The sequence below is a fragment of the Mobula hypostoma genome, chromosome 3, assembly GCF_963921235.1.
Source record: "Mobula hypostoma chromosome 3, sMobHyp1.1, whole genome shotgun sequence".
In the NCBI taxonomy this organism is placed as follows: Eukaryota; Metazoa; Chordata; class Chondrichthyes; order Myliobatiformes; family Myliobatidae; genus Mobula; species Mobula hypostoma.
The window spans coordinates 27,168,847-27,184,477 of NC_086099.1; the positions used below are offsets into that span (position 1 = coordinate 27,168,847).

The 15,631-nt window shown below is 37.8% G+C and overlaps 1 protein-coding gene across 3 annotated transcripts in view; it reads left to right on the forward strand.

Annotated features, from left to right (window-relative positions):
* Positions 1-13,806, forward strand: part of cntfr (ciliary neurotrophic factor receptor) — a 343,443-nt gene extending 329,637 nt beyond the window's left edge. For all 3 annotated transcript variants that reach the window (XM_063042795.1, XM_063042797.1, XM_063042796.1), the window contains one exon: positions 8,271-13,806. In XM_063042795.1, the coding sequence (XP_062898865.1) occupies position 8,271 (1 nt within the window). In that variant the 3' untranslated portion in view covers positions 8,272-13,806. The remainder of the gene's footprint in view (positions 1-8,270) is intronic.
* Positions 13,807-15,631: the final 1,825 nt, after the last annotated feature.

Sequence of the window (15,631 nt, forward strand, 5' to 3'; positions counted from 1 at the left end):
CTTGCTGAGGTCTTCCAGCATTTTGTGTGTGTCACTAAAGAAAAATATACTTGGCTTGGAATTAATAACACAAATTCACTAGATTGATTACTGGGATGAGATGATTGTCCTTCAGGGAAATATTCAATCGGATGGGACTATACTCAGTGGATTTCATAATATATAAGAACATAAGAAATAGGAGCAGGAGTAGGCCATGCGGCCCATCGAGCCTGCCCTGCCATTTAATAAGACCATGGCTGATCTGTCTGTAAACTCAGCTCCATCTACCTGCCTTTCCCCCATAACCCTTAATTCCCTTACTATGTAAAAACCTATCTAACTGTATCTTGAATATATTTAGTGAAGAAGCCTCAACTGCTTCCCTAGGCAGAGAATTCCACAGATTCACCACTCTCTGGGAAAAACATTTTCTCCTCATCTCCATCCTAAATCTTCTCCCCTGAATCTTGAGGCAATGTTCCTTAGTTCTAGTTTCACCGACCAATGGAAACAACTTTCCTACTTCTATTATCTGTCCCTTTCAAAATGTTGTATGTTTCTACAAGATCCCCTCTCATTCTTCTGAATTCCAGCGAGTATAGTCCCAGGCGACTCAATCTGTCCTCATAGGTTAACCCCTTCATCTCTGTAATCAACCTGGTGAACCTCCTCTGCACTGCCTCCAAAGCCAGTATATCCTTCTTCAAGTATGGAGACTAGAACTGCACAGAGTACTCCAGGTGCGGCCTCACCAGTACCCTGTATAGTTACAGCATGACCTCCCTGCTCTTGAATTCACATGGGGGATTGGTAATCTGGAAATATCTCATCTCAGATTGGGTGTTCTAGAAAATAGTGAACTCTGAGACTGATAGCCACTAGGGTGAGGAAAATTAACCCTCATCTCAAACCTTTATCCTGAGAACCTGCAAACCTTTGAGAAAGGTTTCCAACATCTGCAGATTTTCTATTGCTTGAGAAAGAAGCCAACATATCTGATAAGAATGGCACTGAGATAAGAAAAAATCATTCAGAGAGCTATGAATATTAGGAATTGTCTTCCTGACAAACATGTGGATGTGTATATTCAGAATGAAAGAATTTTGTAATGGACTTAGAAGACAAAGGAATTCAATATAGAAGTGGTCTTGAGGTATAACATGCAGAGCTGATTTGAGGTGTTGTGCAGACTATTTTAGTTTATTCTTCTAATGTTCTTAGGAGGCACTCACAGACTGTTGGAAACATTAAAGCTATGCTCTATCAATAACAAGTGACATGAAAATAGAATTGCATAATGAAACAGTGGTTACTTCCTGGGTGCATGGTCATATGTCATTATAGAAATAGTGGTCATGGTACATCTGTGATTTTGGTACACTGTTTCAATTGTTCAGCTATTATGACAGTGTGCTTTCTCCGTGGTAAGGTTTCTAATTTGATTGACAGTCTTTGTGTGTAGTTTTCATTGACTCTACTGTATTTCTTTGTTCGATTGTGAATGCCTGCAAGAAAATGAATCTCAGGGTAGTATGTGGTGACATATATGTACTTCGATAATAAATCTACCTTGAACTTTGAACTTTAGTTAAAATTTCAGTCAGGGCATTATCTGTACAAGGAGTGCAAAAATAGAAAAAGACATTATTAATTTATTTCAAATTGTGCATGAGCATTGTGTCTGAAATGTTATAAAATAGATGGACATTTTATTTAGACTTGCTTCTTGTCAAACTACCTTAAATCTCCACAATAAGCTTTGGACTACTAACAAATTCCGAGAAAAAAATTATATATTGTATAATTCTCTTGGTACAACTACGTACATGCCTTATACTGGTATCATATAACATTTGATGGCTGCCAGTTCCCTACTTCTCTTCTCAAATGTACGTCTGCAAGAACATGCAAATATTTCCTGATAGAGCTGCCTTTCTGAACAACATTGTTTTTATTTCATCCCGGAGGTATTTAGCAGGCTTGAGGTCAGGGTTCCAAGCCGGTTCACTGCTGGGACAGTGCACTCTGATCCAGTTTCCACTAGCTCACAAGCTTTGCAGTTTAAGAAGGCCACTGCACCACCTCCAAGACCTTAATGAAAGATGCTGGCTAAAAGAAAACAGCACTCAAACAAATAAGGCTACTGTGGGTTAAAATGGAAATTTCCATTGCCTGCTATTTGTAGTAACAATGTAACCACTTCACATACAGAGGATTATTTTCCAGCCGAGAATGGAAATTTCCCATAGTGAGGTTATGAAAAATCATAAGGAAGAATAACTAGGTATAAGGAAGAATGAAAAAGCCTTTGTATTTTTATAACAATTATTTGTAATCATTCTCTATCATTTTCATTTATGCAGTCAACAAAATAAATGCAGGACGTTCTTCTGTAGTTATCCCAGAATGATAATTCACTTTGATTCAGGATTTTCAAAGTGGAAGCTTTGGTTTGGTTGAATATGATCACTTGAGGATCATATGGGAGTTTTACAACAAAATAATGGGAACAAACCAACTAATCAAAATAGGTATAGTTGAAAAATTGAAAAGCATTCTGTGAATACTACCTTTTAAACTCCCAGATCTTAGTTGAGTAAATTTACACTAGCAATGGCAAATGAAGAAATGAATATCTTTGTTGCCTATTTAATTACTCAAATTGTTAGGAGAAAAGGGAAGACATTTGACCTTACCATTAACATATACAAAATGCTGGAGGAACTCAGCAGGTCAGACAACTTCTATGGAAAGCATAAATGCTGTCTGACCTGCTGAGTTCCTCCACAATTTGGTGTGCATTACTCTGGATTTCCAGCATCTGCAGAATTTCTTGTGCTTATGACCTTTTGTTAAACAATTGTCTGCTGTGTTTCAACATTGCAGGGAAATAATCTGCAGTTGATGAAATTTTACAGGCTCCAATTAGCTATTAACACCACAAATAAAATCCAAACATATCATGAATTCTGTGTAGAATGTAAACTTCAAGCTACAATTCTTGGTCATCATTTAGTTCAATTGAGAAACCAAAATAGAAGACCTCAGCCCCAAAGACTGAGAAAAAAAATAAGTGTAAATCAAGAAGTAGTAATGGATAATGTCAAGCTTGTGTTGTTTTTTTTTGAGAGTGGGTTTTTAAGAGCTGACGTTTTGGGCCGAGACCTCTCAACAGGATTGGAAAAGAAGTGTTGGAGGGGGGAACCAGAATTAGAAGATGAGGGGAGGGGAAGTACAAGCTAGAAGGTGATAGGTGGAACCAGGTGAGTAGAAAGATAGGTAGGTGGGGAGGGGAGATAAAGTGAGAAACTGGGAGGTGATTGGTGGAAAAGGTGAAGGGCTGGAGAGGAAGGAATCTGGTAGGAGGGGTGAGTGGACCATGAGAGAGAGGGAAGAGGAAGGGACACCAGAGGGAGGTGTTAGGCAGGTAAGGAGAAGAGGAAGGGTAAAAGGGGAGTCAGAATGGAAAAAGAGAGAATGGGGAGGGAGTGAGAAATTATCAAAAGTTACAGAAATTGATACTCGTGCCATCATCAGTTTGGAGGCTACCCAGATGAATTATGAGGTGCTGTTCCTCCATCCCAGAGTGCCCTCATTAGAACATAGAGCATAGAATAGTACATCACAGTACAGGCCCTTCGGCCCACAATGTTGTGCCGACCCTGAAACCCTGCCTCCCATATAACCCCCCGACTTAAATTTCTCCATATACTGGTCTAGTAGTCTCTTAAATTTCACTAGTGTATCTACCTCCACCACTGACTCAGGTAGTGCATTCCACACAAACCAACCACTCTCTGAGTAAAAAACTTTCCTCTAATATCCCCTTTGAACTTGCCACCCCTTACCTTAAAGCCATGTCCTCTTGTATTGAGCAGTGGTGCCCTGGGGAAGAGGTGCTGGCTATCCACTCTATCTATTCCTCTTAATATCTTGTACACCTCTATCATGTTTCTTCTCATCCTCCTTCTCCCCAAAGAGTAAAGCCCTAGCTCCCTTAATCTCTGATCATAATCCATACTCTCTAAACCAGGCAGCATCCTGGTAAATCTCCTCTGTACCCTTTCCAATGCTTCCACATCCTTCCTATAGTGAGGTGACCAGAACTGGACACAGTACTCCAAGTGTGGCCTAACCAGAGTTTTATAGAGCTGCATCATTACCTCGCGACTCTTAAACTCTATCCCTCGACTTATGAAAGAGTCACAATGAAACATTGTGGCAGTAGAGGAAGTCATTGACCAGCGTGTCAGAATCGGAATGGGCAGTGGAATTAAAATGGTTGTCCACTGAGAAATCCTGCTAGCTGTGGACAGAGTGAAGGAGCTCGACGAAGCAGTCCCCCAATCTATGTAGAGTGTCACCAATATAGGGGAGGCCATGCTGGCAAAATAAATTAAAATTGGAGCAGTGCAGGAATCACCAACCTCCTGTGTCCAGATGTTTGAATGCAGAAACATTCCAAAAGCTAAAATGAAAGAGAAAAGGAAGTTGTGCAGGATGACTTGGTCGAGTATGGTATTTGATGACAATGGAATATTATTGTTCAGAACTGGAAGCTGACTGCTTAAACATTCAACGGGTTAGTGACAGAAAACTGATGTCACTTTTGTAGTTTATTAACAAGGGGTAATTTTGAAAGACATATCTTGATTTTTATATTTTCACAAAGGCCACCGTTTCCAGATTTCTCAGTCAACAGAAAACTTTATTTGTCTCTGATATCTTAGAAAGTTCATTAAACCACCTTTCTAAATTCATTGAACTAGCTTTGGGATTTAATAACCTAAATTTAGATTTTAAATAAAGAGAAAGCTAATAATTTAACCCTTTACTTGCAGGTATTGATTGTTTTTCTCTGTATTTCTTTTAAGGCCATTATATCACTTCAGGTGTGGCAAGCAATACAACTCATATTTGTTACCCCGTGATCTTATCACAGTTTTGTCCAATTGCTGCATGACTTCTCCCACCACCCATACGCCCATAACCTCCACCCTCCCCCGTTCCTGTATTCTTTTCCTTTATTTTATTTTCTGTATTTATACAGGACTTCTGTGTAATTGATGCCCTGGGTAAGTAGGGCCCTTTGGAAATTAAAAAATAAGCTGCAGATGTTGGAAAACTGAAATAAAAGCAGAAAATGCTATAACACCCAGTGAACTATGTAGCAACTGTGGAAAAAGAAAAAGAGTTAAAGTTTCAACCTGATGGCCTTTTGTAAAAGCTGTGAAGGAGTTTTAAGTTGTAGAGGAAATGGGGAAGGGATGGATAGAACAAAATGAACATATCTGATAGAGTGAGGCTGAGGTTGTCATGAGGAAAAGTTGTGGAGCTCATTAAATGAATTAAGGGTTAGTTGTGAAGTACAGACCCGTAAGATATACCCAACAGTTCAAGGTGTGCTAGGGAGAAGGAAACTGAGCTAATACTGAGTCCATGGTCAGATTAGCCATGATCTTATTGAATGGCGGAGCAGGCTCAATGGGCTAGATGGCCTACTCCTGCTCCTATTACTCATGTTCTTATCTATTTAATACCACGTATGGATGAGTTACAATAGAAATGGGCAGTTCTGATACAGACAAAAAGTGAGTTACTTTTCAAAATCAATATTTAGTCATGAAGGTTGTAATGTGCTGTTCCACCACCCTTTGAGTAAAGTTCCCCCACAAGTTCCTCTTCACCATTTCACCTTTCACCTATAACCCATGACACCAAGGTTCTAGCCTCACACAACCTCAGTGGAAAAAGCCTGCTGGCACTTATCCTATCTATACACGTCATAATTTTGTATACCTCTCTCAAATCTCCCCTCATTTTCCTTTGTTCTAAGGAATAAAGTCTTAACCTCTTCGACCTTTCCCTATAACTCAGGTCTTCAAGTGCTGGCAATATCCTTGTAAATTTTCTCTGCTTTTTCTATTTTGATTAAAAATTACTCCATGATTGTGAGAGAGTAGCTGATCCAGAACTACCTTCAGAGATCTCAAAGAACAGATCAGCAGCCATAACACTAACAACTTACAACAATGCATTTGTTATTAGAGTCATGGGGTCATAGAAAAATACGGCACAGAAGCAGGCTGCTCAACCCATCTAGTCCATGCTGAGCAATTTAAACTGCTTACTCCCATCGACCTTCAATGGGACTATAGCCCTCCATACCCCTACTATCTAGGTACCTATCCAAACTTTGCTGAACAGTCAAAGTCAAGCTAGCATACACTACTAGTGCTGGCAGCTTATTGCACACTCTTACAACCTTCTGAGTAAAGAAGTTTCCCTTCATGTTCCCCTTAAACTTTTCACCTTTCACCCTTAACCCATGACTTCTGGTTGTAGTCCCATCCAACCACAGTGGAAAAAGCCTGCTTGTATTTACCCTATCTATACCACTCATAATTTTGCATATCTCTATCAAATCTATCAATTTTTTACATTCTAAGGCATAAAGTCCTAACCTATTCAACCTTTCCTTATAACTCAGGTCCTCCAGACCTGGTAACATCCTTGTAAATTTTCTCTGTACTCTATCAATCTTATTTACATCTTTCCTGTAGGTAGGTGACCAAAACTGCTCACACTACTCCAAGTCAGATCTCACTAAAGTCTTATACAACTTCAACATTCTGATCTTGCAGAAGACCAATTTTGTCCCTTGCAATCCTTTTGCTCTTACTATATCTGTAGAATCCCTTAGGATTTTCCTTCACCTTGTCTAGTAGAGCAACTTCATGCTTTCTTTTAGCCCTCCTGATTTCTTTCTTAATGTGTTCTCTTGCATTTCTTATACTCCGTAAACGCCTCATTTGTTCTTACCTGTCTATACCTGCTATGCACCTCCTTTTTTTTCTCTTAACCAGGGCCTCAATATCTCTTGAAAGCCAAGGTTTTCTACATTTGTTGTCTTTACCTTTTATTCTGACAGGCACATACAAGCACTTTACTCTCAAAATTTTGCTTTTGAAGGCCTCATGCTTACCAAGTACACCTTTGCTAGAAAGCACCCTGTCCCAATCCACACTTGCCAGGTCATTTCTGATACCATCGAAATTGGCCTTTCTCCAATTTAGAATCTCAACCCACGGACATACCTTTCTGCATATTCAATTTAAAAATTAAATAGCATTGTGGTCACTACATGCAATGTGTTCTCCTACACAAACTTCTGTCACCTGTCCTGTCTCATTCCTTAATAGCAGATCCAGCATCACATTCACTCTTTGGGACTTCTATTTGCAGATTAAGGAAACTTTCCTGAAGACATTTGATAAACTCTTTCCCATTTAGTCCTTTAACAATATGGGAGTCCCAGTCAATATGTGGAAAGTTAAAATCACCTACAATAACAACCTTTTGTTTCTTGCAACAGTCTATGATCTCTCTACAAATTTGTTCCTTTAAGTCCATAGGACTGCTGGGTGGTCTGTAACAACACCCCATTAACATGATCATATCTTACTTGTTTCTCAGTCCCACCCATAATGCCTCAATAGATGAGTTCTCCAGTCTATCCTGATGGAGTACTGTCATGACATTTTCCCTGACTAGTAACGTCACCACTTCTAGCACATCCAAAACAAATATTGGAATGATGCCACCAAGGCGAGTATGTCAATCAATGTCACAATGCCTCACAGTTCATCGTATGATTTATAGATATGTATCAGGTGTTTCACTGAAAACCACAATAATGTACCAAAGCATCACATAAAATCAAATTTAAAAAACCAAGAAATTGCACGAGTGATGAATCAGGAAATGAAAGGAATTCAATATTTGTCTGGAACTGGGCATTTAAATTTTCATATATAAGTCAGAGGGAGAATGAATATAATGAATATAAAAATGAATATATAATGAATATAATTGTTATTTAGTCTCAACCAGGTACAATTAGATATAATTGTTATATAGTCTCAATCAGGTATTTATAAGTAATACAATATATAACCATTGCTAAATATAGTGTACTGACCACTCCCGAAAGAAGAAGTTATATTATTAACAAGCAGCTTTTGCCATATAAATTATGGATGGCATAAACATCACATTCAGCAACTTCCTATAGAACATCTTCTTTACTGCTAATGAATAATTGATGCCTTACTGTCGTTATTTGCATGTTATTATTGCATAAAAATGTTTGCTGCGACAACTAGTGAACATCTTGAAGAAAGTCAATCAGTACTAAAACCTATTGTTGCACTTTTATAGTGAAAATTTTCTCTGAAATAAATTTTTGTACTGAAATTACTTCTAACACTTTTCCTCTGTTTCGACAGATTACTACTCTGTTTACCCACAGTAAAGGACAAAAGCAGTTACGAGAATCGGTGCTTTTTATTTTGCACATGTGGATGGATCCAATGCATCTCCTTATCAACATGATTCCTGAAAAGAACTCCTGGGAATTTAAACCTCAGATCCTTGTGAAAGTTCACAGAACATAGACACATACACAGAAGGAAAGCAAAAGCATGGATCTTTACTGGACACATCGTCATGCTGATGCATTTTCTTTCAAGGGCAAATGAATACCATTTAATCTTGCATCTGGTGAGGGAAATATTTTCAAAAAAATAATGTGAACAAATCCAATCACATACAGCTGAATCATCATGCCAAAGACACCGTGATCTCCATGACTTTTAGCCACAATACTCAGCTTCCTCAAATACAGGCATCTCTTTAGTGAGGGCATTTGCAATTAGATGATGGTCTACTGTTAGTGACAGTACTGTGAAATTTTGAGTGTTGAAAATTGTGGTTTGTGATTTTATCACAACTGGTTTAAAACAATGTTTTGTATTTATGGCTGATAACAAATAATGGAATGAATTGCTCCACTATGAACTTCATGCCCTAAAATGTCTGTGGTGGACTGCATTGATTTTTTTTTACTGGAAAACATATTTGTATGCTATTCAGTTATACCAATAATAGACTCTGTTGTGTTTTTTTAAAAAACACATCTTCATTATTATCTTTCTTTAAAAAAACAACTAAAAAAACAAAAACATAAAGGGGATCAATTTAACTTTTCACGTACTTTCCAATCTTGCCACCTACATAAACTTGACCATACTTACATTTAAACATGCAGGGAAAATGACAAATCCTCTGCTACTTATCAAATGCCATATAATCAATTCTATAGAACTCAGTAGCTCAATCCTCAAATTTCTTCTTTAAAAAAAACAATTTATCGTAAACATGCAACAATGACAGTTAGTTGTTAAGTGTTAGAATTAGACCATTGTAAGAATTAGAAATCTCATTTTTTTAATGAAAACAAAATAAAACTTACTTATTAGAAAATGATCATTTAACAAAGGTGTGTTGTTGAATATAAAATAATCCATTTTATTGCCAATGCTCTATGTATTTAGAACATGTGCTTGAAACAGCATCGCTCTACGATAACGCACTCACCAAATCCCATTTCTATCCAGCCAAAATCGATTTCAACAACAAGCAACATTTATATTTAATAATATTATATAATTTTACAATCAGAAGTCCAATTTTATATAACAACATTGGTGAATTTTACTTGTGCAGAGATCATTAGGCAGAATATCCATGCGGATTTGCAAGGATATAGGGAGTCTTGTCCTAGGATCAATGTACTGTGCTCCTGTGGAGTTTCAGACTCTCCTTAACACAATATGGTTCCTCATGAATTGGGAGGATCCTCATACCATGAACATACAATTTCTGGTCAACAAATTTTTAAAAACTCGTGGGCATGATTAATACCATGTTCATATTCACATAAGATTCATCAGCTATGTTGCCTTGCTACACGCACAACAAGATAGAATCTAAAGGAATTTCTCAGCTTGGAAAAAGAGTAAGATCATTTTGGGGCAAGCCAATTAAACGTAACCACATTATGCACTATGAAACAAAAAAAATCAATATAAATCAATTGAATGAAGCCTTGTTATTTATGAATGAAAGGAATGGCGATAATGTGAAGAGTATGTTGAGCATCCCAGTCATCCTTGATGTTTCTTTTCCAAAAGTAATGTAGAGTCTATCTCTTCCCAAGATCATAGCATTGGATTCCTGAGAAAGAGCCAATGAAGAATGGTGCCCATTCCACTAAAACATTGCCAGCTCTGAGACCATTTTCAGCATTTATATCCCCTTAACAGAAATGGATAGTTGACCTTGGAAGATAGCCTAAAGATGTGCTCACCATTTAATGTGAATATGTATACTGGCCTTTTCATTCAAACTACTTTGACTTTCGGGGTGAGTTATATATAATTACATAATCTTAAGAATATCATCGCTGGAGCATCATTTCATTTATGACTATGTTTGACTTTCCAGAAAAATGTCATTGATAAGGTGACAGGTACAGGACAAAGCACTATAACATGTATTTTCTCTCAAACTTCTAAAGATTCTACTTCTAACATAAAGTTCAGAAGCAAAATCCATTCACTCAATGAACCACAATGTGTATGACTGATAAAGTCCCTGATGTTTCTCAGATGTAGTTGGGCATCTGGTGAATGCAGCACACATTCCGCTTGACATTGGAGAGGCTTTCCATGTATGCTCACTGTACTGATCACTATCTGAGTCCACCTGGGCAGAACTGATATGTGGTCTCTCCTTCCAAGGGAAAGGTGCAGTAATTTCCCTCTGGCTCTGACCTAACTGCTGTTAATGATGAAATAATAGCTCTCACCTAGCCTTGTCAGTCCCAATCTGAGCTGGTCTTTTGTGGTGTCCATTACAAGGACGCAAGGCCTCTTGTTCTTTTCCTCTTCCTCTTCATGAAGTCCTGCAAGATTCGATTCAAATTTATTCATTACGTTTACACTGAAACTTACAATAAAATTTGTCATTTGCATTAACAACCAGCACACCACAGGGTGTGCTGGGGGCAGCCCACAAGTGTAGCCACACATTCTAGCACTGACATAGCATGCCCACAATGTTTTGCAGAACACAGCAACAAGACAGCAACAACAAAAACAAGTCCCATTCCTCTATCCCTTCCACACATACACAGTCCTTTAACCCCAGGACAGACCCCCAGCCTCCAGGCCATATCTCCCATGGCTAAGCAATAATGAAGGCATGGTTGTGGAAGTTGTTAGAATGATTCAGCAAACAGACACATAAGCAAAAACAAAATATTTACCTTTATGAAGGGAAGTGGCACATCAGAACATCCAAGCCCTATTGGAGACTTAGACCATAAGACATAGGAACAGAATTAGTACATTCAGTCAATTGGGTCTACTCTGCCATTATATATGGCTGTTTTATTATTCCTCTCAACCCCCCCATTATCCTGCCTTATCCCCATAAACATTGATGCCCTGTCAAATCCAGAATCTATCAACCTCCATTTTAAATATGCCCAATGACTTGGCCTCCACAGCTATCTGTGGCAATAAATTCTACAGATTCTCTCCCTTCTGGCTAAAGAAATTCCTCTTCATCTCTGTTCTGCATGAATGGTCCTCTATTCTGAGGCTGTAGCCTCTGGGCCTCTCCATGTCCACTCTACTTAGGCCTTCCAATATTCGATAGATTTCAATGACATCCACCTTTATTCTTCTAAACTCCAGTGAGTACAGGCCCAGAGCCATCAAGCATTTCTCACACATTAACCCTTTCATTCCTAGAATCATTCTCATGAACCTCCTCTGGACCTTCTCCAATGCCACCAAAAAAGAGCAACTTACTTGACTCTAGCAGAGCTAGAGCCTGTATAAATCGGATATCCATTAGAAGGTGGACTCTCTTCTCCAGCTTGATGAGTACTTGGAGCTGAAAAAGTCCATCTTCTGTAAGTTAGTTACCTTTGTCCACACTATCCTAACAATGGAAAAAGCTAACTTCAATGTGATGAAATGGAGGTTGTTCATATTTTAGTTGTTGCAAGCAATTCGGAGTTGCTTACGAAGTTTGAGTAGTGTATAAAGCCAACTAGGCTCACAGCAGACACACAGAAAAGTTTGTATGTGTGTGTGAGTGCATGCACACGTCTATGTCCTGAGCCGTACTGCAGATGTTATTTCAAAGCTGCCTTTGTGAGTTCAATAGTTCACTGGTTCCATTTAGTATCAGAGAATGTATACAATATACAACTTGAAATTCTTACTCTTCACAGATATGCTGTTCATATATTCAGGGCACACATCTTGTCAAAATACATGGTGATTGAATTTCTGCCTGCAATGCTCCCATGCAGTAGGTCATGTCTGGCAATTGCTTCCTCTCTCAGCTCATTTTCTTCTTTGACTCGGGAGCCATGCAGGCATCCCTGCTGCAGAGAACGTGAGCCTTCCTTGACATCATCTACAGGGTTCTTCTGAGAAGTGGGAGGAATATTGATCTGCACCACCTCCCATGTACAGTATATTCACTTCCTTCAGTGCCGTAGCTCACTAGATATGTCGTTTATGGGTTAATGCCTTGATGAGAATTAATCATTGTGTGCTTAATATTGAGCTACTGGTCATCATGAACTGTGAATTAACTGATAAAATGTTGCATGTTCAAATTGCACATGGACATTTTCACATGATGAATTAATTAGCACATGAAGATTTCATCCACAAATTGTTTTGAACCACGCACTAAAAATTTTGTGTGCTCAAAATACACAGATATTTTCACAGAAATCCCGATGATAAACCAAGCTTCAGTGCAATGAACAAGCACCAGTTTATTATGCAGCACAGGTTCGGTGCTCCTGTTTAGGAGTGATTCCGTTTCTAAGCCAATGTTTTCTGGGCATATGTTTCTCAAATTTGGACAACTATAAACAGTGAAATATCCATTACAACTTTTCTCTGGAAGGCTTAAGAATGTAAAGAGACATGTATGGTTTCCTGTTTTTTTTTAATTTAGTAGGTAGTGCTAAACAATAGTTTTGCCATCCAAACAAGGATGTGGTCAAACTCAATGGGGCTTCATTAAAAAGATACCATTACTTTTTGCACTGGGTTAGAAACAACTTTAAATTTCTCTCTGGCTATCTATGAACAGATTCAAGAAAAGATACTTGTCTATTTTATAATGACTAAAGGCCAATAAGAACTAATTGCTTGAAGACTTATTGAAAGTCATGGTGGGTTAAAAATTTTGCCTGGCTACCTCTATGTACAATCTACTGTAGCTAGTTCCTGCCAATGCATAATTTGGTCTCCATCACTCTTAGTTCCTACACTCTATGGGGCCTTGGTACGGTGTATTCTATTACACCAAAGGGAAAATCACTTCTAACGAGGACTTATTCTCATCAATGATTATTGGCATTATATTTATTAAAGCTTTGTCTTCTTCATTCCCATGAATTGTATTATGATTGTAATCTGTTGCATGTGGCTTAATCTTTGTCACAGATATTTCTGGTGAAAGATATTGCCTTGTGAACTGATGAAATGGATACTTTTGAATATTATATTAAAAAACAGCATTAACTGATGATTGCATTTCAAGTTATTCACCCAGTTATGCATACTGTCCTAATTACAACAGCATCTACTTGTAACATTTCACAGTATTTCCACGTCTGGTGCAACATACAGTGCCAATATTTCATAGAGTCACAAAGAACATGTTCATCATTTCAGAACTGTTTGTGTAATTCTCAAACTCATAGAAGAGATTCCACTGTGTGTACTTCCTTTGCTCTTTTATGAATCACTATATCTTATGTGAACAATCTGAAATGCTAGTGTTTGTGCTTAACATTTTTTCTCGGAGAATACTTATTACCAGTGTCCATATTAGCCAGCTTTTATTGTATTCCATGTATCATTTTTGAGAAGTAAAGTTGAGTTTTTGGACCTATACAGAGTTACTTGTTTTTCAATTGTGTAATTAGGAACTTTTGCGGTACTTTAATCTAACGGGTCACAGTCTGATTTAACAGATGAGGTTGTAAACCAGTTTGTTATATACTGTACACCCAGTGGCCAAGTTATTACTTACTTATTTAGAGATACAATGTAGAATAGGTCCTTCGGCCCTTCGAGCTACACCACCATCAGGCCCCAATTTAATCCTAGCCTAATCACAGAACAATTTACAATGACCAATTAACCTACTAACTGGTATATCTTTTGACTGTGAGAGGAAACCAAAGCACCTGGAAGAAGCCCACACATTCCACAGGGAAGGTATACAGTACAAACTCCTTAAAGAGGATACCAGGAGTAAATTCTGAGCTCCAATGTCCTGAGCTGTAATAGTGTCATGCTAACTGCTACACTACCGCAGTGAAGTGGTAACTTTACCCACTACTTGAGTATCTCATTGCTCATTGAGATACTCAAACCACCCCACCTGGCACCAACAATAACTCCATGTTGGAAGTCATTTAATTAGATCATATCTCTTCCCTATTCTGATGTTTGTTCTGAATGACAACTGACTCTTTTGACCATATATGCATGTTTTTACACATTGAGCTGCTGTGACATGACTGACTGATTAGATGTTTGCATTACAAAGCAGGTGTACAGGTGTACCTAATAAAGCTGCCACTAAATGTATTTTGTAAGTATGAGTGAGCCATTCGAAACAACAAGACACAAGTTCAAAACCCACACTGTTGTGATTTCAATTATTGCAGGGCCTGGACTTCAAAAAATGAAAAATAAGCCCACAAGAAAATATTTGGAAATTTTTTCTGGAATGTTACATCATAGAACCTACCATGTTTTCTTAGGCCTTATTTCATGTAATGAGACTGAGTTGATCAGTAATCTCATAGAAGGAGATACCCCTGGGAAAAGGTGGTCACAATGTATTAAAATTTTATAAGTAATTTGAGAAGGTTACGATTTGGCCAGATACTGGTGAATTGAACTTAAATATGACTATTTCTGCTAAATTGACAAAAGCAGATTTTAAAAAATACTGATTAAAGCCTTGCAATATTTTGAGAACTATTTTGAAGTATCAATGTAGAGCATGCACTTTTCATTGTCACAAGAGATTCTGTAGATACACGAAATCCTGATGAAGGGTTTCAGCACGAAACATCGACTGTTTATTCCTTTCCATATACTGTAATAGATGCTGCCTGACTTGCTGAGATCCTCCAGCATTTTATATGTGTTACTCTAATTTCCATTAAGAAATTATAAATTCCATGAGAAAAATAAAGCATCATTCATAACTAAGAAAGTAAGGACTGTGTTAAGGACAGTATTAAATAAGGCAACACTGGCATTTATCCTTTAATTTTACAGAACTAAGACAATCAATCCCATTGGGGTTCTGAAGTCATATATTATAAACAGGGCCATCTGAGGATGGTATATTTTCTTACCTGTTGACCATTAGTGAATCAAATTCACAACTATTTCATTGTTATTGTTAAAGGCTTTTTTTTCAATTTCCAGATTTATTTCATAACTGGAACTTAAAAATCCCAGCTGCCATGTTGAGATTCGAACTCTTATCTTTGAGTCAGTAATCCATAACTTGGCTGCTGCTCCAGAATTTGGAAACCACACACATTGACATCTGCAATTCAGTTGTACTGCTTTGATTTCTGAATTTCAGTAGGAAAACATCTTTTTGCAAATGACTATATTGCTTTTCTCCCCTGTGCCTCACCCTCTCCAACATCATTTCTGGAAACTTGTCTCCTTTT